Below are 23,981 nucleotides of genomic sequence, written 5' to 3'. Positions count from 1 at the left end.
CCGGTTCTGACCCGGACACGGGAGGGCAGACGCACCCGTTCTGACCCGGACACGGGAGAGCAGACGCGCCCGTTCTGTCCCAGACACGGGAGGGCAGACGCACCCGTTCTGTCCCGGACACGGGAGGGCAGACGCGCCCGTTCTGTCCCGGACACGGGAGGGCAGACGCGCCCGTTCTGTCCCGGACACGGGAGGGCAGACGCGCCCGTTCTGTCCCGGACACGGGAGGGCAGACGCGCCCGTTCTGTCCCGGACACGGGAGGGCAGACGCGCCCGTTCTGTCCCGGACACGGGAGGGCAGACGCGCCCGTTCTGTCCCGGACACGGGAGGGCAGACGCGCCCGTTCTGTCCCGGACACGGGAGGGCAGACGCGCCCGTTCTGTCCCGGACACGGGAGGGCAGACGCGCCCGTTCTGTCCCGGACACGGGAGGGCAGACGCGCCCGTTCTGTCCCGGACACGGGAGGGCAGACGCGCCCGTTCTGTCCCGGACACGGGAGGGCAGACGCATCGGTGCCCCTCCCCCTGTGGGGAGGGTGACGTTCATGGCTCTCAGGGAGGTCCCTGAGCTCCCAGGCCTGTCTGCCATCCTGACCCCGGCCCCCCGCCTGCTGGAGCTCTGGGCGCGTGAACGGGGACCTCCCTCCACGCGTGTGATTGTTGCTGCGCCCGGATCTGTCACACTGTGCGTCGTCTTGGGGTTGGGCTTTCCTTCCAGCCGCGTGGACGTGCGGACGCAGCAGGTTCTTCAGCGTCTGCGCTGTCCCTGGGGGACCACCCGGCCGACCTCCTTCCCGGGTGCCTGTGCTGCAGGGAGCCGTGTGCCGGCCCCTCGGCGTTTGTCTGCGGCTCAGCTGGAGGTGCAGCCCTCACCTCCCTCCTCAGGCAGGTTCCTCACGTGTCGCCTGAGCCCAGCGCGTGCGGGTCCACCCCTGCTTCCCTCTCCTGTGCCCTGTGTCTGTCTCGGTGACCTCTGTGAGGTCACGGTGGTCCACTCACCCTGACCCGTGTTGTCACGGTGACCGTCCGTGTGAGGTCATGGGGGTCCAGACTCACCCTGACCCGTGTTGTCACGGTGACCGTCCGTGTGAGGTCATGGTGGGTCCGGACTCACCCTGACCCATGTTGTCACGGTGCCTCCTGCACGCCCCCTGCTGGGGATGGAGCCCACCACCCAGGCCTGTGCCCTGACCGGGGATCGAACCCTGACCTCCTGGTTCCTAGGTCGGTGCTCGGCCACTGAGCCACCCGGCCGGCCTGTGGTGCCTTTTATGTCCCCGTCCGCACCGCACTCGGGCTGCATCCCGCGGCTCCTGTTGGCGGGAGTGGAAGCCTGGAGATTCCGGCTGTTCATCGACCGGGGGAACCTCCCGTCCTCCCCCACCCGCCAGCATCGTGTGTGTGTGTGTGTGTGTGTGTGTGTGTGTGTGTGTGAGTGTGCGTGGGGGGGGGGCTCACTCCTGCCCCGGCCTCCTCCCGAACATCATGTGTGTGTGTGTGTGTGTGTGTGTGTGTGTGAGTGTGCGTGGGGGGGGGGGGCTCACTCCTGCCCCGGCCTCCTCCCGAACATCGTGTGTGTGTGTGTGTGTGTGTGTGTGTGTGTGAGTGTGCGTGGGGGGGGGCCTCACTCCTGCCCCGGCCTCCTCCCGAACATCATGTGTGTGTGTGTGTGTGTGTGTGTGTGTGTGTGTGTGTGTGAGTGCGCGTGGGGGGGCTCACTCCTGCCCCTCGTCAGGTGACGCCCCTCCCGGCCCCGGCTGCTGGCGTTTGCCCCGGGAAGGACGCTGTGTCTGTGAGGGGCTCCGCCGGGGCCCGGTGTCCGTCTGATTCTGCCGAGTCGTGGACGGACTCCCAGGACCCGGTCCCCTCGGGGTCCAGCCGACCTGCCTTCCGGCAGCGAGTGCCTGGTCAGCGGTGACCCCTCCCCGTGCTGCCGGTTCTGCGTCTGCGTTCACGATACCGGTTCCCAGCTGCCTGGCGTATCCTTCGTCTGGTCTGGTTTCCACGGCGATGGGAGCTAACAGCCTGCGGCAGCGGCTACACCTCACACCATCGCCCAGACCCTGTGCCCGTGGCTGACGGGAGCCGTGGGGGGGGAGGGGGCATCACCGGCCATGGACAGTGACCTGTGCGGCGAGGAGCTCGCGTGGGGAGGGTCCCTCCTTTTCACAGCTGTCAGCTGTGGCGGTGACGCTGCCGTGGAGCTTGTGTGTGATATGTCACGCCGTGTGCGAGCGTCCCGGGAGTGTGTTCTGTAAGGAGGGTCCCGCGTCCCGGGAGCGTGTTCTGTAAGGAGGGTCCCGCGTCCCGGGAGCGTGTTCCGTAAGGAGGGTCCCGCGTCCCGTGAGCGTGTTCTGTAAGGAGGGTCCCGCGTCCCGGGAGTGTGTTCTGTAAGGAGGGTACCGCGTCCCGGGAGCGTGTTCTATAAGCAGGTCCCGCGTCCCGGGAGCGTGTTCTGTAAGCAGGTCCCGCATCCCGGGAGCGTGTTCTGTAAGCAGGTCCCGCGTCCCGGGAGCGTGTCCTGTAAGGAGGGTCCCGCATCCCGGGAGCGTGTTCTGTAAGGAGGGTCCCGCGTCCCGTGAGCGTGTTCTGTAAGGAGGTCCCGCGTCCCGGGAGCGTGTCCTGTAAGGAGGGTCCCGTATCCCGGGAGCGTGTTCTGTAAGGAGGGTCCCGCGTCCCGGGAGCGTGTTCTGTAAGCAGGTCCCGCGTCCCGGGAGCGTGTTCTGCAAGCAGGTCCCGCGTCCCGGGAGCGTGTTCTGTAAGGAGGGTCCCGCGTCCCGGGAGCGTGTTCTGTAAGGAGGGTCCCGCGTCCCGGGAGCGTGTCCTGTAAGGAGGGTCCCGCGTCCCGGGAGCGTGTTCTGTAAGGAGGGTCCCGCGTCCCGGGAACGTGTCCTGTAAGGAGGGTCCCGGTCCCGGGAGCGTGTTCTGTAAGGAGGTCCCGCGTCCCGGGAACGTGTCCTGTAAGGAGGGTCCCGCGTCCCGGGAGCGTGTCCTGTAAGGAGGTCCCGCGTCCCGGGAACGTGTCCTGTAAGGAGGGTCCCGCGTCCCGGGAGCGTGTCCTGTAAGGAGGGTCCCGCGTCCCGGGAGCGTGTTCTGTAAGGAGGTCCCGCGTCCCCGGAACGTGTCCTGTAAGGAGGGTCCCGCGTCCCGGGAGCGTGTCCTGTAAGGAGGGTCCCGCGTCCCGGGAGCGTGTCCTGTAAGGAGGGTACCTCGTCCCGGGAGCGTGTTCCGTAAGGAGGGTCCCGCGTCCCGTGAGCGTGTTCTGTAAGGAGGGTCCCGCGTCCCGGGAGTGTGTTCTGTAAGGAGGTCCCGCGTCCCGGGAGCGTGTTCTGTAAGGAGGTCCCGCGTCCCGGGAGCGTGTTCTGTAAGCAGGTCCTGCATCCCGGAAGCGTGTTCTGTAAGGAGGGTCCCGCGTCCCGTGAGCGTGTTCTGTAAGGAGGTACCTCGTCCCGGGAGCGTGTTCTGTAAGGAGTGTCCCGCGTCCCGGGAGCGTGTCCTGTAAGGAGGGTCCCGCATCCCGGGAGCGTGTTCTGTAAGCAGGGTCCCGCGTTCCGGTAGCGTGTCCTGTAAGGAGTGTCCCGCGTCCCGGTAGCGTGTCCTGTAAGGAGGGTCCCGCGTCCCGGGAGCGTGTCCTGTAAGGAGGGTCCCGTATCCCGGGTGCGTGTTCTGTAAGGAGGGTCCCGCGTCCCGTGAGCGTGTTCTGTAAGGAGTGTCCCGCGTCCCGGGAGCGTGTCCTGTAAGGAGGGTCCCGCGTCCCGGGAGCGTGTTCTGTAAGGAGTGTCCCGCGCCCCGGGAGCGTGTTCTGTAAGCAGGTCCCGCGTCCCGGGAGCGTGTTCTGTAAGCAGGTCCCGCGTCCCGGGAGCGTGTCCTGTAAGGAGGGTCCCGCGTCCCGGAAGCGTGTTCTGTAAGGAGTGTCCCGCGCCCCGGGAGCGTGTTCTGTAAGCAGGTCCCGCGTCCCGGGAGCGTGTTCTGTAAGCAGGTCCCGCGTCCCGGGAGCGTGTCCTGTAAGGAGGGTCCCGCATCCCGGGAGCGTGTTCTGTAAGGAGGTCCCGCGTCCCGGGAACGTGTCCTGTAAGGAGTTCCCGCGTCCCGGGAGCGTGTTCAGTAAGCAGGTCCCGCGTCCCGGGAGCGTGTCCTGTAAGGAGGGTCCCGCGTCCCGGGAGCGTGTTCTGTAAGCAGGTCCCGCGTCCCGGGAGCGTGTTCTGTAAGGAGGTCCCGCGTCCCGGGAGCGTGTTCTGTAAGCAGGTCCCGCGTCCCGGGAGCGTGTTCTGTAAGCAGGTCCCGCGTCCCGGGAGCGTGTCCTGTAAGGAGGGTCCCGCGTCCCGGGAGCGTGTTCTGTAAGCAGGTCCCGCGTCCCGGGAACGTGTCCTGTAAGGAGTTCCCGCGTCCCGGGAGCGTGTTCAGTAAGCAGGTCCTGCGTCCCGGGAGCGTGTCCTGTAAGGTGGGTCCCGCGTCCCGGGAGCGTGTCCTGTAAGGAGGGTCCCGCGTCCCGGGAGCGTGTTCTGTAAGGAGTGTCCCGCGCCCCGGGAGCTTGTTCTGTAAGCAGGTCCCGCGTCCCGGGAGCGTGTTCTGTAAGCAGGTCCCGCGTCCCGTGAGCGTGTTCTGTAAGGAGTGTCCCGCGTCCCGGGAGCGTGTCCTGTAAGGAGGGTCCCGCGTCCCGGGAGCGTGTTCTGTAAGCAGGTCCCGCGTCCCGGGAACGTGTCCTGTAAGGAGTTCCCGCGTCCCGGGAGCGTGTTCAGTAAGCAGGTCCTGCGTCCCGGGAGCGTGTCCTGTAAGGTGGATCCCGCGTCCCGGGAGCGTGTCCTGTAAGGAGGGTCCCGCGTCCCGGGAGCGTGTTCTGTAAGGAGTGTCCCGCGCCCCGGGAGCGTGTTCTGTAAGCAGGTCCCGCGTCCCGGGAGCGTGTTCTGTAAGCAGGTCCCGCGTCCCGTGAGCGTGTTCTGTAAGGAGTGTCCCGCGTCCCGGGAGCGTGTCCTGTAAGGAGGGTCCCGCGTCCCGGGAGCGTGTTCTGTAAGGAGTGTCCCGCGCCCCGGGAGCGTGTTCTGTAAGCAGGTCCCGCTTCCCGGGAGCGTGTTCTGTAAGCAGGTCCCGCGTCCCGGGAGCGTGTCCTGTAAGGAGGGTCCCGCGTCCCGGGAGCGTGTTCTCTAAGGAGGTCCCGCGTCCCGGGAGCGTGTTCTGTAAGCAGGTCCCGCGTCCCGGGAGCGTGTTCTGTAAGCAGGTCCCGCGTCCCGGGAGCGTGTCCTGTAAGGAGGGTCCCGCGTCCCGGGAGCGTGTTCTGTAAGCAGGTCCCGCGTCCCGGGAGCGTGTTCAGTAAGCAGGTCCCGCGTCCCGGGAGCGTGTCCTGTAAGGAGGGTCCCGCGTCCCGGGAGCGTGTTCTGTAAGCAGGTCCCGCGTCCCGGGAGCGTGTTCTGTAAGGAGGTCCCGCGTCCCGGGAGCGTGTTCTGTAAGCAGGTCCCGCGTCCCGGGAGCGTGTTCTGTAAGGAGGTCCCGCGTCCCGGGAGCATGTTCTGTAAGGAGGTCCCGCGTCCCGGGAGCGTGTTCTGTAAGCAGGTCCCGCGTCCCGGGAACGTGTTCTGTAAGCAGGTCCCGCGTCCCGCGAGCGTGTTCTGTAAGCAGGTCCCGCGTCCCGGGAGCGTGTTCTGTAAGGAGGGTCCCGCGTCCCGGGAGCGTGTTCTGTAAGGAGGTCCCCGCGTCCCGGGAGCGTGTTCTGTAAGGAGGTCCCGCGTCCCGGGAGCGTGTTCTGTAAGGAGGGTCCCGCGTCCCGGGAGCGTGTTCTGTAAGGAGGTCCCCGCGTCCCGGGAGTGTGTTCTGTAAGGAGGGTCCCGCGTCCCGGGAGCGTGTTCTGTAAGGAGGGTCCCGCGTCCCGGGAGCGTGTTCCGTAAGGAGGGTCCCGCGTCCCGTGAGCGTGTTCTGTAAGGAGGGTCCCGCGTCCCGGGAGTGTGTTCTGTAAGGAGGGTACCGCGTCCCGGGAGCGTGTTCTGTAAGCAGGTCCCGCGTCCCGGGAGCGTGTTCTGTAAGCAGGTCCCGCGTCCCGGGAGCGTGTTCTGTAAGGAGGGTCCCGCGTCCCGGGAGCGTGTTCTGTAAGGAGGTCCCCGCGTCCCGGGAGCGTGTTCTGTAAGGAGGGTCCCGCGTCCCGGGAGCGTGTTCTGTAAGGAGGGTCCCGCGTCCCGGGAGCGTGTTCTGTAAGGAGGGTCCCGCGTCCCGGGAACGTGTTCTGTAAGCAGGTCCCGCGTCCCGGGAGCGTGTTCTGTAAGCAGGTCCCGCGTCCCGGGAGCGTGTTCTGTAAGGAGGGTCCCGCGTCCCGGGAGCGTGTTCTGTAAGGAGGTCCCCGCGTCCCGGGAGCGTGTTCTGTAAGGAGGTCCCGCGTCCCGGGAGCGTGTTCTGTAAGGAGGTCCCCGCGTCCCGGGAGTTTGTTCTGTAAGGCGGGTCCCGCGTCCCGGGAACGTGTTCTGTAAGGAGGGTCCCGCGTCCCGGGAACGTGTTCTGTAAGGAGGTCCCGCGTCCCGGGAGCGTGTTCTGTAAGCAGGTCCCGCGTCCCGGGAGCGTGTTCTGTAAGCAGGTCCCGCGTCCCGGGAGCGTGTTCTGTAAGGAGGGTCCCGCGTCCCGGGAGCGTGTTCTGTAAGGAAGGTCCTGCATCCCAGGGTGACCGCCCGTGTGACCCTGTGGTCACCCCACAGGACCGCACCCCGTCACTGTCAGGTGTGGGGAGTCCTGTGCGGCCACGTCATCGCCGTCATGTTGCTCCTGTGACGAATCGTCACGGAAATATCTGAGATGCGGGATGGTCTCAGGCGACCCCTGGGAAAGGGTCGTTCGACCCCCAAAGGGGCCGTGACCCACAGGTTGAGAACCGCGGGCCTGGTCCACCGGTGGACACTCAGGCTCTTCCTTCTCGTCTGACGTCCGATCCGGAGGCTCCTGCCCCGGGGCCCTCCCTCCCGGGTCCTCGTTTCTGCTCCGAGTGCCCCGCCTGCTGGACGGGTCCCTCCGGCCTCTCCCAGCCCAGGGGTCACTGTGACTCGTCCCATGAATCTGCCCTCGTCGTTGTCAGCCTCTCTCTGGCTAATTCTCACCCGAGTCTGTTTTCCATCGAGTTTTTAGAGCGTGGAAGTGACGGGGGGGGGGGGGGGGGGAGGACATCATGTGACAGACAGTGATCAGCTGCCTCCCACACGCACCGCGACCGGGGCCAGGGGTCAAATGCCCCGTGTGGGACCTGCACACCAGGCCCCGCGCCCTCGGCTGCGTCTGGGTTCATCCGTGTCCCCGTGGGACCTGCTGCGTGTCCCGGAGGTGGGAGTCCCGGTTGCCGAGGGCTGTGCCTCACGTGGGCGGGGGGAGGGTCTGCAGACGGGGGAGGCGGACCATCATACATGTTTGCGTGTGGACCTCAGTCCATGGAGAAGTGTGTGTGTCCTCCCCACCCCCCGTTGCCTGGCGGCTTCACACACCTCCTGACCACGTGTGGGGCCGGGTCCCGCCCTGGCTGTGGGGGCGGGTGGGTTGCCCCCCATCCTGGCCCCACCAGACCAGGGACTGAACCGCTGCCTGTGCCGAGCCCGACCTCCACCCGCCCAGCCCCGGGCAGGACAGCCGATTCCACACGTGACTGTGAGCGGGCACAGGGGGCACAGGGGGCACGGAGAGATGCAGGGAAGGGGGCGGTCCCCATGCGCAGCCTCTGCCCCGGGCCTGGGGGTGCGCCCCCCCCCTCCTGGCCTCCAGGCCCCGGCGGAGCCCTGACCCGCGGGCTGTCGGCCGTGGCTCCCTCCCGTGGACCCTGCCGTCTGCCTGTCTCTCCTGTCCGCCGTCAGCCTCCCACCTTCTCTTGCTGTTGTGAGAAGCTGGACGGTGGGTGTCCCCCCTTTCCTAGTCCTGCACCCCAGTCCCAGCCTCAGTCCTGGCTGCGTCCGTCCGCGAGGTGTGATGCGCAGTGTCTCCATCCTCACAGCCGCCTGCCCTGGGCCCGCCGGGGTCCATGCTGCCCTGCTCGTCTGTCCCCGAGGGGGGCGGGGTGCGTCCCCGCATCACGTGACCATCTGGGCCGCCCCGTGCGGGGTGGGGGGGGTGCGGAGGAGCGCTCACACACACCACCCCCCCCTCCCCCGCAGGCCTGCGGCTGCCCGCTGTACTGGAAGGGGCCGCTCTTCTGTGCCGCCGGCGGAGAGCGCACAGGCTCCGTCTCCGTCCACAAGTTCGTGGCCATGTGGAGAAAGTGAGTGCGCGCCTCTTCCGGGCGGGGCGGGGCCTCTTCCGGGCGGGGCGGGGCCTCTTCCGGGCGGGGCGGGGCGGAGGTGGGATGGGCTGGGGAGGGGGAGAGGAGGGGAGGGGGCCCAGGCCAGCCCTCCGTCGGGGCCCCTCCTGCTGGGCGGGTGGCGAGGACGGGCGGCGCTGGACGCCCAGGAGTGAGGACAGGCCGCCCTCTGCCCAGGATCCTGCAGAACTGCCACGACGAGGCCACGCGGTTCGTGCACCTGCTCATGAGCCCGGGCTGCAACTACCTGGTGCAGGAGGACTTCGTCCCCTTCCTGCAGGTGGGTCCTCCCCGGCCTCACCCCGGGCCCGCACCCCGTGCCCACACCCGCACGCACCCCACCCCGTGCCCGCACCCCGTGCACACACCCCACCCCGTGCCCGCACCCCGTGCCCGCATCCACACCACGCGCCTCCCCCTTCTCCCGTGCGCTCAGCGCGCAGACCACACAGGCTGGGAGCCGGGCTCCCCCTCGGGCCCCCCCCTCGTGCTGCCAGGGTGGAGTGTGGGAGCTGGCTCAGGGACAGCCCCTCAAACGTCATGTGGACGGAGGGCACACACGTCCCCCCAAACCCTGACCTGTGGGCTGGTGTCCGTGGGAGGAGGGAGGAGGGCGTGGCTCGCTCCCTGAACCAGGTCGCGGGGTCAGAGGACGTGGCTGAGCAGATGCTGCTGCTGCTGGGGTCCAGGGCCGTGTCGGGGTGCACGGGGTGTCCCTGGGACTAGTTCTCCTATGGGGGGGTCTCCTGGGGGAGGGGTGGCCCCTGTGTGTCCACGAGCTCGACAGGGAGTGAGAGGTGCTTCCCTAGCCCGTCCGGCTCTCGGCCTGTGGACCCCGTGGTCTTTCCCCATCACGTCTGTGACGGCAGCGGGCACACTGCTGGGGGGGGCGGTGCAGGGCGCGGGTGGCCTGTGGGAGCCCCGGGGGGGGGGGGGAGTGGGGGATTGTGGGGGCTCTGGGTGCCTCATGCCGGCACCGTCTCCTGCAGGACGTGGTGAACACGCACCCGGGCCTGGCGTTCCTGAAGGCGGCGTCGGAGTTCCACTCGCGCTACATCACCACCGTGAGTGCCGGGGCGCCCCCCAGTGAGCGAGGACCTGGTGCACGGCGTCTGTCCCCGCCAAGGCCGTCCAGTGAGGAGGGCGGGCCTCCGGGCCCCCAGCACCGGGCTCAGCGGGCTCTCCCCGGGCTCAGCGGGCTCTACCCGGGCTCAGCGGGCTCTCCCCGGGCTCAGCGGGCTCTCCCCGGGCTCAGCGGGCTCAGCGGGCTCTCCCCGGGCTCCCCGGGCTCAGCGGGCTCTCCCCGGGCTCCCCGGGCTCAGTGGGCTCTCCCCGGGCTCCCCGGGCTCAGCGGGCTCTCCCCGGGCTCAGCGGGCTCTCCCCGGGCTCCCCGGGCTCAGCGGGCTCTCCCCGGGCTCCCCGGGCTCAGCGGGCTCTCCCCGGGCTCCCCGGGCTCAGCGGGCTCTCCCCGGGCTCCCCGGGCTCAGCGGGCTCTCCCGGGCTCCCCGGGCTCAGCGGGCTCTCCCCGGGCTCCCCGGGCTCAGCGGGCTCTCCCCGGGCTCAGCGGGTCTCCCCGGGCTCAGTGGGCTCTCCCCGGGCTCCCCGGGCTCAGCGGGCTCTCCCCGGGCTCCCCGGGCTCAGTGGGCTCTCCCCGGGCTCAGTGGGCTCTCCCCGGGCTCCCCGGGCTCAGTGGGCTCTCCCCGGGCTCAGCGGGTCTCCCCGGGCTCAGTGGGCTCTCCCCGGGCTCAGTGGGCTCTCCCCGGGCTCCCCGGGCTCAGCGGGCTCTCCCCGGGCTCAGCGGGCTCTCCCCGGGCTCAGTGGGTCTCCCCGGGCTCAGTGGGCTCTCCCCGGGCTCAGCGGGCTCTCCCCGGGCTCAGCGGGCTCCCCGGGCTCAGCGGGCTCTCCCCGGGCTCAGTGGGCTCTCCCCGGGCTCAGTGGGCTCTCCCCGGGCTCAGCGGGCTCTCCTCGGGCTCAGCGGGTCTCCCCGGGCTCAGTGGGCTCTCCCCGGGCTCCCCGGGCTCAGTGGGCTCTCCCCGGGCTCAGCGGGCTCTCCCCGGGCTCAGCGGGCTCTCTCCGGGCTCCCCGGGCTCAGCGGGCTCTCCCCGGGCTCAGCGGGCTCTCCCCGGGCTCAGTGGGCTCTCCCCGGGCTCAGCGGGCTCCCCGGGCTCAGCGGGCTCTCCCCGGGCTCAGTGGGCTCTCCCCGGGCTCAGTGGGCTCTCCCCGGGCTCAGCGGGCTCTCCCCGGGCTCCCCGGGCTCAGCGGGCTCCCCGGGCTCAGCGGGCTCTCCCCGGGCTCAGCGGGCTCTCCCCGGGCTCAGTGGGCTCTCCCCGGGCTCAGCGGGCTCTCCCCGGGCTCCCCGGGCTCAGTGGGCTCTCCCCGGGCTCCCCGGGCTCAGTGGGCTCTCCCCGGGCTCCCCGGGCTCAGTGGGCTCTCCCCGGGCTCAGTGGGCTCCCCAGGCTCAGCGGGCTCTCCCCGGGCTCAGCGGTCTCTCCCCAGGCTCAGCGGGCTCTCCCCAGGCTCAGCGGGTCTCCCCGGGCTCAGTGGGCTCAGTGGGCTCAGTGGGTCTCCCCGGGCTCAGCGGGCTCTCCCCGGGCTCAGTGGGCTCCGTGGGCTCAGCGGGCTCCGTGGGCTCAGCGGGCTCTCCCCGGGCTCAGTGGGCTCCGTGGGCTCAGCGGGCTCTCCCCAGGCTCAGCGGGTCTCCCCGGGCTCAGCGGGCTCTCCCCGGGCTCAGTGGGCTCCGTGGGCTCAGTGGGCTCCGTGGGCTCAGCGGGCTCTCCCCGGGCTCAGTGGGCTCCGTGGGCTCAGCGGGCTCTCCCCGGGCTCAGTGGGCTCCGTGGGCTCAGTGGGCTCTCCCCGGGCTCAGTGGGCTCCGTGGGCTCAGCGGGCTCTCCCCGGGCTCAGCGGGCTCTCCCCGGGCTCCCCGGGCTCAGCGGGCTCTCCCCGGGCTCAGCGGGTCTCCCCGGGCTCAGTGGGCTCTCCCCGGGCTCCCCGGGCTCAGTGGGCTCTCCCCGGGCTCAGCGGGCTCTCCCCGGGCTCAGCGGGCTCTCCCCGGACTCCCCGGGCTCAGTGGGCTCTCCCCGGGCTCAGCGGGTCTCCCCGGGCTCAGTGGGCTCTCCCCGGGCTCCCCGGGCTCAGTGGGGTCTCCCCGGGCTCAGCGGGCTCTCCCCGGGCTCAGTGGGCTCTCCCCGGGCTCAGTGGGCTCTCCCCGGGCTCAGCGGGCTCTCCCCGGGCTCAGTGGGCTCTCCCCGGGCTCAGTGGGCTCCCCAGGCTCAGCGGGCTCTCCCCGGGCTCAGCGGTCTCTCCTCAGGCTCAGCGGGCTCTCCCCGGGCTCAGCGGTCTCCCCGGGCTCAGTGGGCTCTCCCCGGGCTCAGTGGGCTCCCCAGGCTCAGCGGGCTCTCCCCGGGCTCAGCGGTCTCTCCCCAGGCTCAGCGGGCTCTCCCCAGGCTCAGCGGGTCTCCCCGGGCTCAGTGGGCTCAGTGGGCTCAGTGGGTCTCCCCGGGCTCAGCGGGCTCTCCCCGGGCTCAGTGGGCTCAGTGGGCTCAGTGGGTCTCCCCGGGCTCAGTGGGCTCTCCCCGGGCTCAGTGGGCTCTCCCCGGGCTCAGTGGGCTCAGTGGGCTCAGTGGGTCTCCCCGGGCTCAGTGGGCTCTCCCCGGGCTCAGTGGGCTCTCCCCGGGCTCAGTGGGCTCAGTGGGCTCAGTGGGTCTCCCCGGGCTCAGTGGGCTCTCCCCGGGCTCAGTGGGCTCTCCCCGGGCTCAGTGGGCTCAGCGGCTCTCCCCGGGCTCAGTGGGCTCTCCCCGGGCTCAGTGGGCTCTCCCCGGGCTCAGTGGGCTCAGTGGGCTCAGTGGGTCTCCCCGGGCTCAGTGGGCTCTCCCCGGGCTCAGTGGGCTCTCCCCGGGCTCAGTGGGCTCAGTGGGCTCAGTGGGTCTCCCCGGGCTCAGTGGGCTCTCCCCGGGCTCAGTGGGCTCTCCCCGGGCTCAGTGGGCTCAGTGGGCTCAGTGGGTCTCCCCGGGCTCAGTGGGCTCTCCCCGGGCTCAGTGGGCTCTCCCCGGGCTCAGTGGGTCTCCCCGGGCTCAGCGGGCTCTCCCCGGGCTCAGCGGGCTCTCCCCGGGCTCAGCGGGCTCTCCCCGGGCTCAGTGGGCTCTCCCCGGGCTCAGTGGGCTCTCCCCGGGCTCCGTGGGCTCAGCGGGCTCTGAGAGCCCGTGGTCCGGCCTCGTGTCCACAGTCAGCAGCGCCGTGAGCCCAGCCTCCTCCGCCCTCGTGTGGGGAGGCCGCCCCCTGCCCCCTGGTGCCTCCCGGCCTCCCGCAGGCCCTCCTCCCTGGCCGAGCCTCACGTGGGGAGCGGGCGCCCCCTGCGGGCACCGTGGTCCCTGCAGCCCCCGCGGCTGAGCTGCCCCCTCCCCCGCCCGCAGGTCATCCAGCGGATCTTCTACGCGGTCAACAGGTCCTGGTCCGGCAGGATCACCTGTGCCGAGCTCCGGAGGAGCTCCTTCCTGCAGGTGGGGCTGCGGGGGGTGGCGCACCCACCTGTCTGTCCACCCGTCTGTCTGTCCGTCCTTCCTTCCTGCAGGTGGGGCTGCGGGGCGGGTGGGGGGGGCGCACCCACCTGTCTGTCCACCCGTCTGTCTGTCCGTCCTTCCTTCCTGCAGGTGGGGCTGCGGGGTGGGGGGGGGGGGCGCACCCACCTGTCTGTCCGCCCGTTTGTCCACCCGTCTGTCCGTCCTTCCTTCCTGCAGGTGGGGCTGCGGGGTGGGGCGGGGGGCGCACCCACCTGTCTGTCCGCCCGTTTGTCCACCCGTCTGTCCGTCCTTCCTTCCTGCAGGTGGGGCTGCGGGGGGGGGGGGGCAGCACCCACCTGTCTGTCCACCCGTCTATCCACCTGTCTGTCTGTCCGTCCTTCCTTCCTGCAGGTGGGGCTGTGGGGAGGGGGGGGCGCACCCACCTGTCTGTCCACCCATCTGTCTGTCCGTCCTTCCTTCGAGGGGGGGGGCATGGGGCCAGCACCCACCTGTCTGTCCACCCGTCCGTCCTTCCTTCCCGGGGGCGGGGGGGTGGGGCATGGGGCCAGCACCCACCCTCACCTCCCTTCCTTCCATCCGTCCGTCTTTCCTTCTGCTGGTAGGGGCACAGGGCTAGCACCCACCCACCAGCCGTCCACCCTCACCCACCCTCCCTCCATCAATCTGCCCATCCATCATTCCTTCCTCCCATCCGTCCGTCCATCTGTCCTTCCGCCGGCCCAGGAGGCACAGCTGAGGGCCTGGGAGTGGCCCACGCAGAGGCTGGGCTTCGGGGGATGAGGACGAGGCTCCGTGTGCGGGTCCCCAGCACCGTCCGTGGGGGGCGGGCGGCCCTGACCCGACGCTGAGCTCCTGACCCTTGAACGGGTCCCGAACGGTCCTGAGCTCAGCTCCCTGTGAGCTTCTGGGGTCCCCTACACCCCCCCCCCCGTGGGAGGCCGTGCCTGGGACCCCAGCCCACGCCCGGTGTGTCTGCAGAATGTGGCGCTGCTGGAGGAGGAGGCGGACATCAACCAGCTGACGGAGTTCTTCTCCTACGAGCACTTCTACGTCATCTACTGCAAGTTCTGGGAGCTGGACACCGACCACGACCTGCTCATCGGCCAGCAGGACCTGGCCCGGCACAATGACCACGGTGAGCGGGACGAGGGGGACACGGCAGATTAGGGACGGGGACAGACAGCTGTGCACGGGGGACAGGGGATGGGCAGGTGTGTGCACAGGGGACAGGTAGGTGTGTGTGCACAGGGGACGGACAGGTGTGTGTGCACAGGGGACGGGGGATGGGCAGGTGTGTGTGCACAGGGGACGGGCAGGTGTGTGTGCACAGGGGACGGACAGGTGTGTGTGCACAGGGGACGGGGGATGGGCAGGTGTGTGTGCACAGGGGACGGGCAGGTGTGTGTGCACAGGGGACGGGGGATGGGCAGGTGTGTGTGCACAGGGGACGGGCAGGTGTGTGTGCACAGGGGACGGACAGGTGTGTGTGCACAGGGGACGGGGGATGGGCAGGTGTGTGTGCACAGGGGACGGACAGGTGTGTGTGCACAGGGGACGGGGGATGGGCAGGTGTGTGTGCACAGGGGACGGGCAGGTGTGTGTGCACAGGGGACGGACAGGTGTGTGTGCACAGGGGACGGGGGATGGGCAGGTGTGTGTGCACAGGGGACGGGCAGGTGTGTGTGCACAGGGGACGGACAGGTGTGTGTGCACAGGGGACGGGGGATGGGCAGGTGTGTGTGCACAGGGGATGGGCAGGTGTGTGCACAGGGGACGGGCAGGTGTGTGTGCACAGGGGACGGGGGATGGGCAGGTGTGTGTGCACAGGGGATGGGCAGGTGTGTGTGCACAGGGGATGGACAGGTGTGTGTGCACAGGGGACGGGCAGGTGTGTGTGCACAGGGGACGGGCAGGTGTGTGTGCACAGGGGAGGGGCAGGTGTGCACAGGGGACGGGCAGGTGTGTGTGCACAGGGGATGGGCAGGTGTGTGTGCACAGGGGATGGACAGGTGTGTGTGCACAGGGGACAGGCAGGTGTGTGTGCACAGGGGACGGGCAGGTGTGTGTGCACAGGGGATGGGCAGGTGTGTGTGCACAGGGGATGGGCAGGTGTGTGTGCACAGGGGATGGACAGGTGTGTGTGCACAGGGGACGGGCAGGTGTGTGTGCACAGGGGACGGGCAGGTGGGTGTGCACAGGGGACGGACAGGTGTGTGTGCAGAGGGGACGGGCAGGTGGGTGTGCACAGGGGACGGACAGGTGTGTGTGCACAGGGGACGGGCAGGTGGGTGTGCACAGGGGACGGACAGGTGTGTGTGCACAGGGGACGGGCAGGTGGGTGTGCACAGGGGACGGACAGGTGTGTGTGCACAGGGGACGGGCAGGTGGGTGTGCACAGGGGACGGACAGGTGTGCACAGGGGACGGGCAGGTGTGTGTGCACAGGGGACGGGCAGGTGTGTGTGCACAGGGGACGGGCAGGTGTGTGTGCACAGGGGACGGGCAGGTGTGTGTGCACAGGGGACGGGCAGGTGTGTGTGCACAGGGGACGGGCAGGTGTGTGTGCACAGGGGACGGGCAGGTGTGTGCACAGGGGACGGACAGGTGTGTGTGCACAGGGGACGGGCAGGTGTGCACAGGGGACGGGCAGGTGTGCACAGGGGACGGGCAGGTGTGTGTGCACAGGGGACGGACAGGTGTGCACAGGGGACGGGCAGGTGTGCACAGAGGGGATGGGCAGGTGTGTGTGCACAGGGGACGGACAGGTGTGTGCACAGGGGACGGACAGGTGTGTGTGCACAGGGGACGGGCAGGTGTGTGCACAGGGGATGGGGGATGGGCAGGTGTGTGCACAGGGGACGGACAGGTGTGTGTGCACAGGGGACGGGCAGGTGTGTGTGCACAGGGGATGGGGGATGGGCAGGTGTGTGCACAGGGGACGGGCAGGTGTGTGTGCACAGGGGACGGACAGGTGTGCACAGGGGACGGGCAGGTGTGCACAGGGGACGGGCAGGTGTGTGCACAGGGGGGAGGGGAGTCCTTATTCGAAGGGAGGTGAGGACACAGGCTCACAGAGGGCGGCCCTGGGAGGACACGGGGAGGAGACGGCGTCTACACGCCACGGAGAGGCCTCAGGCGGGACCAGCCCCGCCCCCACCTGGTCAGACCCAGGACGAGGATACGTCTCGTTCGGTGACCGTCGGGGCCTCCGTCACTGCTGCCCCTGCTCTCCCTCCCCGCCACCAGGGTCTGGGCGGCATTTATCGTCTCCGCACCGGCAGGGTCTGGAGGGGAGGCCCAGCCTGAGGGGTGGCTGCAGACCTGCCCTCTGGGCCCCTCTGGTCCGAGGGCCCATCAGCTTCTCCTGTGCCTCCCGGCCGGCTCAGCCCTGGGCCTGGAGAGCGGGGGGCGGGGGGCATTTGGGTGCCTGGGTGCACCCCGGCCTCGGCATTTCAGAGGCCCCCACAGTGCGGGCACTCACCCCGTCTCCCCCCCCCCCCCCCCAGCCATCTCCACCAAGATGATCGAGAGGATCTTCTCGGGAGCCGTGACGCGGTACGTCTCGGGCGCGTTCCCTCCGCGGTCGGCCCTTCTCTCTGTGTCCAGCCCGCCCTCCCTCTCCCTCCGGCACCTCCTGCTCGGGCAGCGGGTGCCCCGTCTCCTGAGGGCCCAACGGGACAAATGACCGTCACATGTCACTCAAGGTCATAGATAAGGACCCGGGTGCCCTGAGTCACGGGGACACGCCTGGCACCCAGGGCGGTAGGTGAGGACACGCCTGTCACACGGGGTGGTAGGTGAGGACACGCCTGGCACCCAGGGCGGTAGGTGAGGACACGCCTGTCACAAGGGGTGGTAGGTGAGGACACGCCTGGCACCCAGGGCGGTAGGTGAGGACACGCCTGTCACACGGGGTGGTAGGTGAGGACACGCCTGGCACCCAGGGCGGTAGGTGAGGACACACCTGTCACACGGGGCGGTAGGTGAGGACACGCCTGTCACACGGGGTGGTAGGTGAGCACACGCCTGTCACACGGGGTGGTAGGTGAGGACACGCCTGGCACCCAGGGCGGTAGGTGAGGACACGCCTGTCACACGGGGTGGTAGGTGAGGACACGCCTGTCACACGGGGTGGTAGGTGAGGACACGCCTGGCACATGGGGCGGTAGGTGAGGACACGCCTGGCACCCGGGGCGGTAGGTGAGGACACGCCTGTCACACGGGGCGGTAGGTGAGGACACACCTGTCACACGGGGTGGTAGGTGAGGACACGCCTGTCACACAGGGTGGTAGGTGAGGACACGCCTGTCACACGGGGTGGTAGGTGAGGACACGCCTGTCACACGGGGTGGTAGGTGAGGACACGCCTGTCACACGGGATGGTAGGTGAGGACACGCCTGTCACACGGGGTGGTAGGTGAGGACACGCCTGTCACACGGGGTGGTAGGTGAGGACACGCCTGTCACACGGGGTGGTAGGTGAGGACACGCCTGTCACACGGGGTGGTAGGTGAGGACACGCCTGTCACACGGGGTGGTAGGTGAGGACACGCCTGTCACACGGGGCGGTAGGTGAGGACACGCCTGTCACACGGGGTGGTAGGTGAGGACACGCCTGTCACACGGGGTGGTAGGTGAGGACACGCCTGTCACACGGGGTGGTAGGTGAGGACACGCCTGTCACACGGGGCGGTAGGTGAGGACACGCCTGTCACACGGGGCGGTAGGTGAGGACACGCCTGTCACACGGGGCGGTAGTTGAGGACACGCCTGTCACACGGGGCGGTAGGTGAGGACACGCCTGTCACACGGGGTGGTAGGTGAGGACACGCCTGTCACACGGGGTGGTAGGTGAGGACACGCCTGGCACCAGGGCCACGGGTCGTAAAGGACACACGCTGTGGCCACGTGAGTCGTCAGTGAGGGACCGTGGTGCCGGCGTGTCAGGCCCGGCGTCTGTGACCCTGAGTGACCCTGGGCCGCCCCGAGGCTGCGAGCGAGGCCCCGGCTGTCACTGCCCACCGGGTCCAGTGTCCCCCCTCTTCCCGCCCCCCCCCCCCCCATGGGGACCGAGCTCCCAGCAGCGGACGGCTCCTCCTGGAGCCGCTCCCCACGGTCCGTCTCGCTGCCCGGCTCCAGGGGCCGGAAGGTGCAGAAGGAGGGGAAGATCAGCTACGCCGACTTCGTGTGGTTCCTCATCTCCGAGGAGGACAAGAGGACCCCCACCAGGTGGGCGAGCGCCCTGCGCCCTGTCCTGCTCGGGGGGTGCCCCTGGGAGCCATGGGGGGTCGGTCCCAGGAGGGATCAGTACTGGGGGCCATCGCCAGGCAGACTCGGTCCCGGTAGGGTCAGGAGTGGCAGAGGGCCTTGGTCTGGGAGGGGGGTCCCAGGAGGGCCTTGGTCTGGGAGGGGGGTCCCGGGAGGGCCTTGGTCTGGGGGGGGGTCCCGGGAGGGCCTTGGTCTGGGGGGGGGGTCCCGGGAGGGCCTTGGTCTGGGGGGGGGGTCCCAGGAGGGCCTTGGTCTGGGGGGGGTCCCGGGATTGACCTTGGTCTGGGGGGGGTCCCGGGAGGGCCTTGGTCTGGGGGGGGGTCCCGGGAGGGCCTTGGTCTGGGAGGGGGGTCCCGGGAGGGCCTTGGTCTGGGAGGGGGGTCCCGGGATTGACCTTGGTCTGGGAGGGGGGTCCCGGGAGGGCCTTGGTCTGGGGGGGGGTCCCGGGAGGGCCTTGGTCTGGGAGGGGGGTCCCGGGAGGGCCTTGGTCTGGGAGGGGGGTCCCGGGAGGGCCTTGGTCTGGGAGGGGGGTCCCGGGAGGGCCTTGGTCTGGGGGGGGGTCCCAGGAGGGCCTTGGTCTGGGAGGGGGGTCCCGGGAGGGCCTTGGTCTGGGGGGGGGGTCCCGGGATTGACCTTGGTCTGGGAGGGGGGTCCCGGGAGGGCCTTGGTCTGGGAGGGGGGTCCCAGGATTGACCTTGGTCTGGGAGGGGGTCCCGGGAGGGCCTTGGTCTGGGGGGGGGTCCCGGGAGGGCCTTGGTCTGGGAGGGGGGTCCCGGGAGGGCCTTGGTCTGGGAGGGGGGTCCCGGGAGGGCCTTGGTCTGGGGGGGGGTCCCAGGAGGGCCTTGGTCTGGGAGGGGGGTCCCGGGAGGGCCTTGGTCTGGGGGGGGGGTCCCGGGATTGACCTTGGTCTGGGAGGGGGGTCCCGGGAGGGCCTTGGTCTGGGAGGGGGGTCCCAGGATTGACCTTGGTCTGGGAGGGGGTCCCGGGAGGGCCTTGGTCTGGGGGGGGGTCCCGGGATTGACCTTGGTCTGGGGGGGGTCCCGGGAGAGCCTTGGTCTGGGAGGGGGGTCCCGGGATTGACCTTGGTCTGGGAGGGGGGTCCCGGGAGGGCCTTGGTCTGGGAGGGGGGTCCCGGGATTGACCTTGGTCTGGGGGGGGTCCCAGGAGGGCCTTGGTCTGGGGGGGGGTCCCGGGATTGACCTTGGTCTGGGGGGGGTCCCAGGAGGGCCTTGGTCTGGGGGGGGTCCCGGGATTGACCTTGGTCTGGGGGGGGTCCCAGGAGGGCCTTGGTCTGGGGGGGGTCCCGGGATTGACCTTGGTCTGGGAGGGGGGTCCCGGGAGGGCCTTGGTCTGGGGGGGGGTCCCGGGAGGGCCTTGGTCTGGGAGGGGGGTCGCAGGAGGGCCTTGGTCTGGGGGGGCGTCCCGGGAGGGCCTTGGTCTGGGAGGGGGTCCCGGGAGGGCCTTGGTCTGGGAGGGGGGTCGCAGGAGGGCCTTGGTCTGGGGGGGCGTCCCGGGAGGGCCTTGGTCTGGGGGGGGGTCCCGGGAGGGCCTTGGTCTGGGAGGGGGGTCCCGGGAGGGCCTTGGTCTGGGAGGGGGGTCCCAGGAGGGCCTTGGGCTGGGAGGGGGGTCCCGGGAGGGCCTTGGGCTGGGAGGGGGGTCGCGGGAGGGCCTTGGTCTGGGAGGGGGGTCCCGGGAGGGCCTTGGTCTTGGGTGGGGGGGTCCCGGGATTGACCTTGGTCTGGAGGGCGTCGTGGGCGCTGGCTGACGGCCGCCCCCGCAGCATCGAGTACTGGTTCCGCTGCATGGACCTGGACGGGGACGGGGCGCTGTCCATGTTCGAGCTGGAGCACTTCTACGAGGAGCAGAGCCGCCGGCTGGACAGCATGGGCATCGAGGCCCTGCCCTTCGAGGACTGTCTGTGCCAGATGCTCGACCTGGTCCGGCCCCAGAGCCCAGGTCGGCCGCGCCGGGGGAGCCCTCGGGGGCCCCATCTGAGGGGAGACACCGTCTGAGGGGGGACGCCCTCTGGGGGGGGGCACGGATTGGACGGGCCACCGGGAGGGACCCAGGACCCCTGAGGTCAGACGGACAGACAGACGAGAGGCCGTCTCGGGGTGGGTCTGGGCCTGGGGCCGAACCTCCCTGGGGCCCTGCGGTCCCTCCTGTTGGGTCCCGGGTCCCAGCAGCTCAGGGCTGTGGCGCCCCCTGGTGGCCAGTTTCTCGTTTCCTGTTCTGCCTGTGGATGTGGGGTGTGCATGGGCACCCCCTCTGTCCCCCACCTCCCCCCACCTCCATCCAGGCCCCATCCCCCTCTGTCCCCCCACCTCCCCCCCCACCTCCATCCAGGCCCCACCCCCCCTCTGTCCCCCCACCTCCCCCCATCTCCATCCAGGCCCCACCCCCCCTCTGTCCCCCCACCTCCCCCCCATCTCCATTCAGGCCCCATCCCCCCTCTGTCCCCCCACCTCCCCCCCATCTCCATTCAGGCCCCATCCCCCCTCTGTCCCCCCACCTCCATCCAGGCCCCATCCCCCCTCTGTCCCCCCACCTCCCCCCCATCTCCATCCAGGCCCCATCCCCCCTCTGTCCCCCCACCTCCCCCCCCACCTCCATCCAGGCCCCATCCCCCCTCTGTCCCCCCACCTCCCCCCATCTCCATCCAGGCCCCACCCCCCTCTGTCCCCCCACCTCCCCCCCCACCTCCATCCAGGCCCCACCCCCCCTCTGTCCCCCCACCTCCCCCCCCACCTCCATCCAGGCCCCACCCCCCCTCTGTCCCCCCACCTCCCCCCCCACCTCCATCCAGGCCCCACCCCCCCTCTGTCCCCCCACCTCCCCCCCCACCTCCATCCAGGCCCCACCCCCCCTCTGTCCCCCCACCTCCCCCCCCATCTCCATCCAGGCTCCATCCCCCCTCTGTCCCCCCATCTCCCCTCTGTCCCCCCATCTTCATCCAGGCCCCATCCTCCCCTCTGTCCCCCCCAGGCCCCCCCATGTCCAGGCCCACCCCCCCACCCCCACCCCGTCCTCAGCTAGACGCCCTCCCGCGTCTGTGTGTCCGTCTCGGGGTGTCAGGAAGCACAGCTGTGCCGGGGTTTGGGGTGCGACCGGGTGGGACCCCTGAGGGCGCTGCCGTGACCGTGCCCCCCCCCCCCCAGGGAGGATCACGCTGCGGGACCTGAAGCGCTGCCGGCTGGCCCACGTCTTCTTCGACACCTTCTTCAACATCGAGAAGTACCTGGACCACGAGCAGAGGGAGCAGGTGTCCCTGCTCAGGGTGAGTGTGGGGGGGGCCCTGTGGGGGGGAGTGAGGGGGGGTCCCTGTGGGGGGGGGGCTGTGTGGGCGAGGGGGGGGTCCTTGCTCAGGGTGAGGGGGGTCCCTGTGTGGGTGAGGGGGGTCCCTGCTCAGGGGGAGGGGGGTCCCTGCTCAGGGAGAGGGGGGGTCCCTGCTCAGGGTGAGGGGGGCCCTGTGTGGGGGAGGGGGGTCCCCGTGGGGGTGGGGGGGGCCGGAGCCGCAGGGCCGGGCGCTGAGGCCGTGTCCCCCTGTGACCCGCGGGCCCCGCAGGAGACGGAGGCGGAGGGCCCCGAGCTGTCGGACTGGGAGAGGTACGCGGCCGAGGAGTACGACCTGCTGGTGGCCGAGGAGGCTGCGGGGGAGCCCTGGGAGGACGGGTGAGCGGATGGGGAGACGGGGGGGGGGGGGGGGGGGGGCGGGGAGGGAAGGGGAGACCAGGGGAGAGGGGGGAGATGGGGGGAGACAGGGGGGAGACGGGGGGGCGGTAGTTGGGAGGCAAGGGGGGGCCAGCACCCAGGATGACGGACGAGGGCCCCTCTTGGCCGCACGGTCCTGGGCTCGGGGCCGCAGGTCCTCACTCTCGGGCGGCGGCCTTGGGGTTCCCTGCCTCAGTTCCAGGCGTTTTCTGAACCGAAGCCATGGGGTCATCCCCTCGTGTGGGGGTGGGTCTTCCTCCCCTTGGGTCCCCCCCGCCGTCCCCGGGCGCGGCTCTGGGCCCAGTCCGGGTGCTCCCCTCGGGGCGCCCCCCCTCCCCCCAGTCCCTGTGAGTCCGGGACGGGCACCGGCAGGTCCTCGCCGCCCGATCGTGGTGGGCAGCCCGGCCCGCGTCCTGCAGGTCCTGCTTGTCGTTGTCGCCGCCGCCGACGGGCGGGCTGGTGTGGGTGCCGGCGGCTCCTGGGTCTTGGGTTCCGGCTCCTGGGTCTCGGTTCCGTCCGTCCCCCTCCCCCCGTCTGGGTTCTTGTGGGGCCTCGGCCTCCCGTCCGCACGGTCACGGCCCCCGGACGGGGGACTGTCCTGCCCCCGAGGGTCCTCGCCTGCGTCCCGTCCCGGATCCGACCGGCAGCCGGGCCCCGAGCCCCCAGGGGGTCCTGCTCGTGGGGCTGAGCCCTGGGGCCGAACCGCAGCCGGAGGCGGGTCCCCCGCTGGGGGGGTCCGCCCGGCATCGGGGCGTCCAGGGCCCGGGGCGCCGCTCCAGCCTGTGGGCGTCGGCTCCACGGCCCCCTGATGGCAGGCACCGCCCAGGCCGGCGTCCTCCCTGGGATCCCTGACTCTGGACCCCCCCCCGTGTCCCCCGTGTCCCCTCACGAGTCCAGGGCCCCTGTGTCCCCCCCGTGTCCCCTCACGTCCCCTCAGGAGTCCAGGGCCCCCATTCAGCCCCCCCCCCGTGCCCCCCGTGTCCCCTCAGGAGTCCAGGGCCCCCGTGTCCCCCGTATCCCCCGCACTCACCGCGGCCCACCCCCCCACCCCCCGCAGGTATGAGGCGGAGCTGGGCCCCGCGGACCAGAAGCTGGGCGGCCTGCACGCGTCCCTGGCCCAGAGGCCCTTCCTGGAGGCGCCGGCGCTGGGCGCGGTGCACCTGTTCGACTGCGAGGCTGACGAGGAGCTGCAGCCGTCCTGACCCCCGAGTCCTGAGCCCCGAGTCCTGAGGGCGTCCTGAGCCCCGAGTCCTGAGCCCGGGCGTCCTGAGGGCGTCCACGGCCCGGCCCCGGGGGACAGCGTGTGCGTGTGGGTGGCTGAGCTTCTACAGACGTGAGCTGCGTGTGCGACGGCGACCTGTTTATTCACACGGAGGCCGGTCCCGGGGGTCCCCGGAGGCCGTGTCCCCGCCCCCCTGGCGGGCAGAGCAGGCGCCCCGGACCCGGGGGACGCGGTGGGACCCCCGCAGCCCTGGCTGGCTGCCCCGGGGAGGCGTTTGCAGAGACGGGCCCAGGACGGTTCGCACCCCAGGGTCCGGCGTCGGCCCCGGAGGCCCTGCCTGACCTTGGCCGAGTGCGCCCGAGCTGGAGCCGCGCGGCTCTCTGCACGCGTGTCCCTCTGCACGCGTGTCCCTCCGCACACGTGTCCCTCTGCACGCGTGTCCGGGCACGGGGCCGCCCACACGGGCGCTGAGGTGGCCGCGTCCTCCTGAATGTACAGACCGTGTAAAGTGAACTGTTATTTGCTGTGCAGAGCGATTTTAAAACGTTTTACGAGATCACATTTGTATTTTCGAATAAATAACTCGAGGGTTTTCAGCCTTAGGCTCCGCGCACCCAGCCAGCAGCCCACGGCCCCCCTGACACAGGTTCGGGGGCCTGGGGTGCAGGTCCCGTCCCCGCGGCTCCTGGTCCTGGGATATGGGGTCCCCCCTGGGGGCATGGGGTGTGTCTTACGTGATCCCCGGGTCGTGGGACCTGGGGTCCCCCCAGGGGCACGGGGTATGTCTTACCTGATCCCTGGGTCCTGGGATGCGGGGTCCCCCCTGGGGGCACGGAGTGTCTTACCTGATCCCGGGTCCTGGGATGCGGGGTCCCCCCTGGGGGCACAGGGTGTGTCTTACGTGATCCCCGGGTCCTGGGATGTGGGGTCCCCCCTTGGGGCACAAAGTGTTTCTTACATAATCTCAGGGCCTGGGACCTGGGAGTGGGTCCCCCCTGGGGGCACGGGGTGTG

The 23,981-nt window shown here is 70.6% G+C and overlaps 1 protein-coding gene across 1 annotated transcript in view; it reads left to right on the top strand.

Moving 5' to 3' along the window:
* The window catches only part of LOC308512525 (serine/threonine-protein phosphatase 2A regulatory subunit B'' subunit beta-like), a 36,166-nt gene extending 12,602 nt beyond the window's left edge, over positions 1 to 23,564 (top strand). The window contains exons 3-13 of the mRNA XM_081082228.1: positions 8,109 to 8,212; positions 8,429 to 8,531; positions 9,241 to 9,315; positions 12,661 to 12,747; positions 13,747 to 13,903; positions 16,274 to 16,322; positions 17,907 to 17,996; positions 19,816 to 19,991; positions 21,194 to 21,312; positions 21,601 to 21,707; positions 22,804 to 23,564. Coding sequence (XP_080938354.1) covers positions 8,109 to 8,212; positions 8,429 to 8,531; positions 9,241 to 9,315; positions 12,661 to 12,747; positions 13,747 to 13,903; positions 16,274 to 16,322; positions 17,907 to 17,996; positions 19,816 to 19,991; positions 21,194 to 21,312; positions 21,601 to 21,707; positions 22,804 to 22,948 — 1,212 coding nt within the window. The 3' untranslated portion in view covers positions 22,949 to 23,564. The remainder of the gene's footprint in view (positions 1 to 8,108; positions 8,213 to 8,428; positions 8,532 to 9,240; positions 9,316 to 12,660; positions 12,748 to 13,746; positions 13,904 to 16,273; positions 16,323 to 17,906; positions 17,997 to 19,815; positions 19,992 to 21,193; positions 21,313 to 21,600; positions 21,708 to 22,803) is intronic.
* The last annotated feature ends 417 nt before the right edge of the window (positions 23,565 to 23,981 follow it).

Source organism: Myotis nattereri (genome assembly GCF_964212035.1).
Source record: "Myotis nattereri genome assembly, chromosome: Y".
Lineage (NCBI taxonomy): Eukaryota > Metazoa > Chordata > Mammalia > Chiroptera > Vespertilionidae > Myotis > Myotis nattereri.
This window is presented reverse-complemented; position numbering and strand designations above follow the sequence as displayed.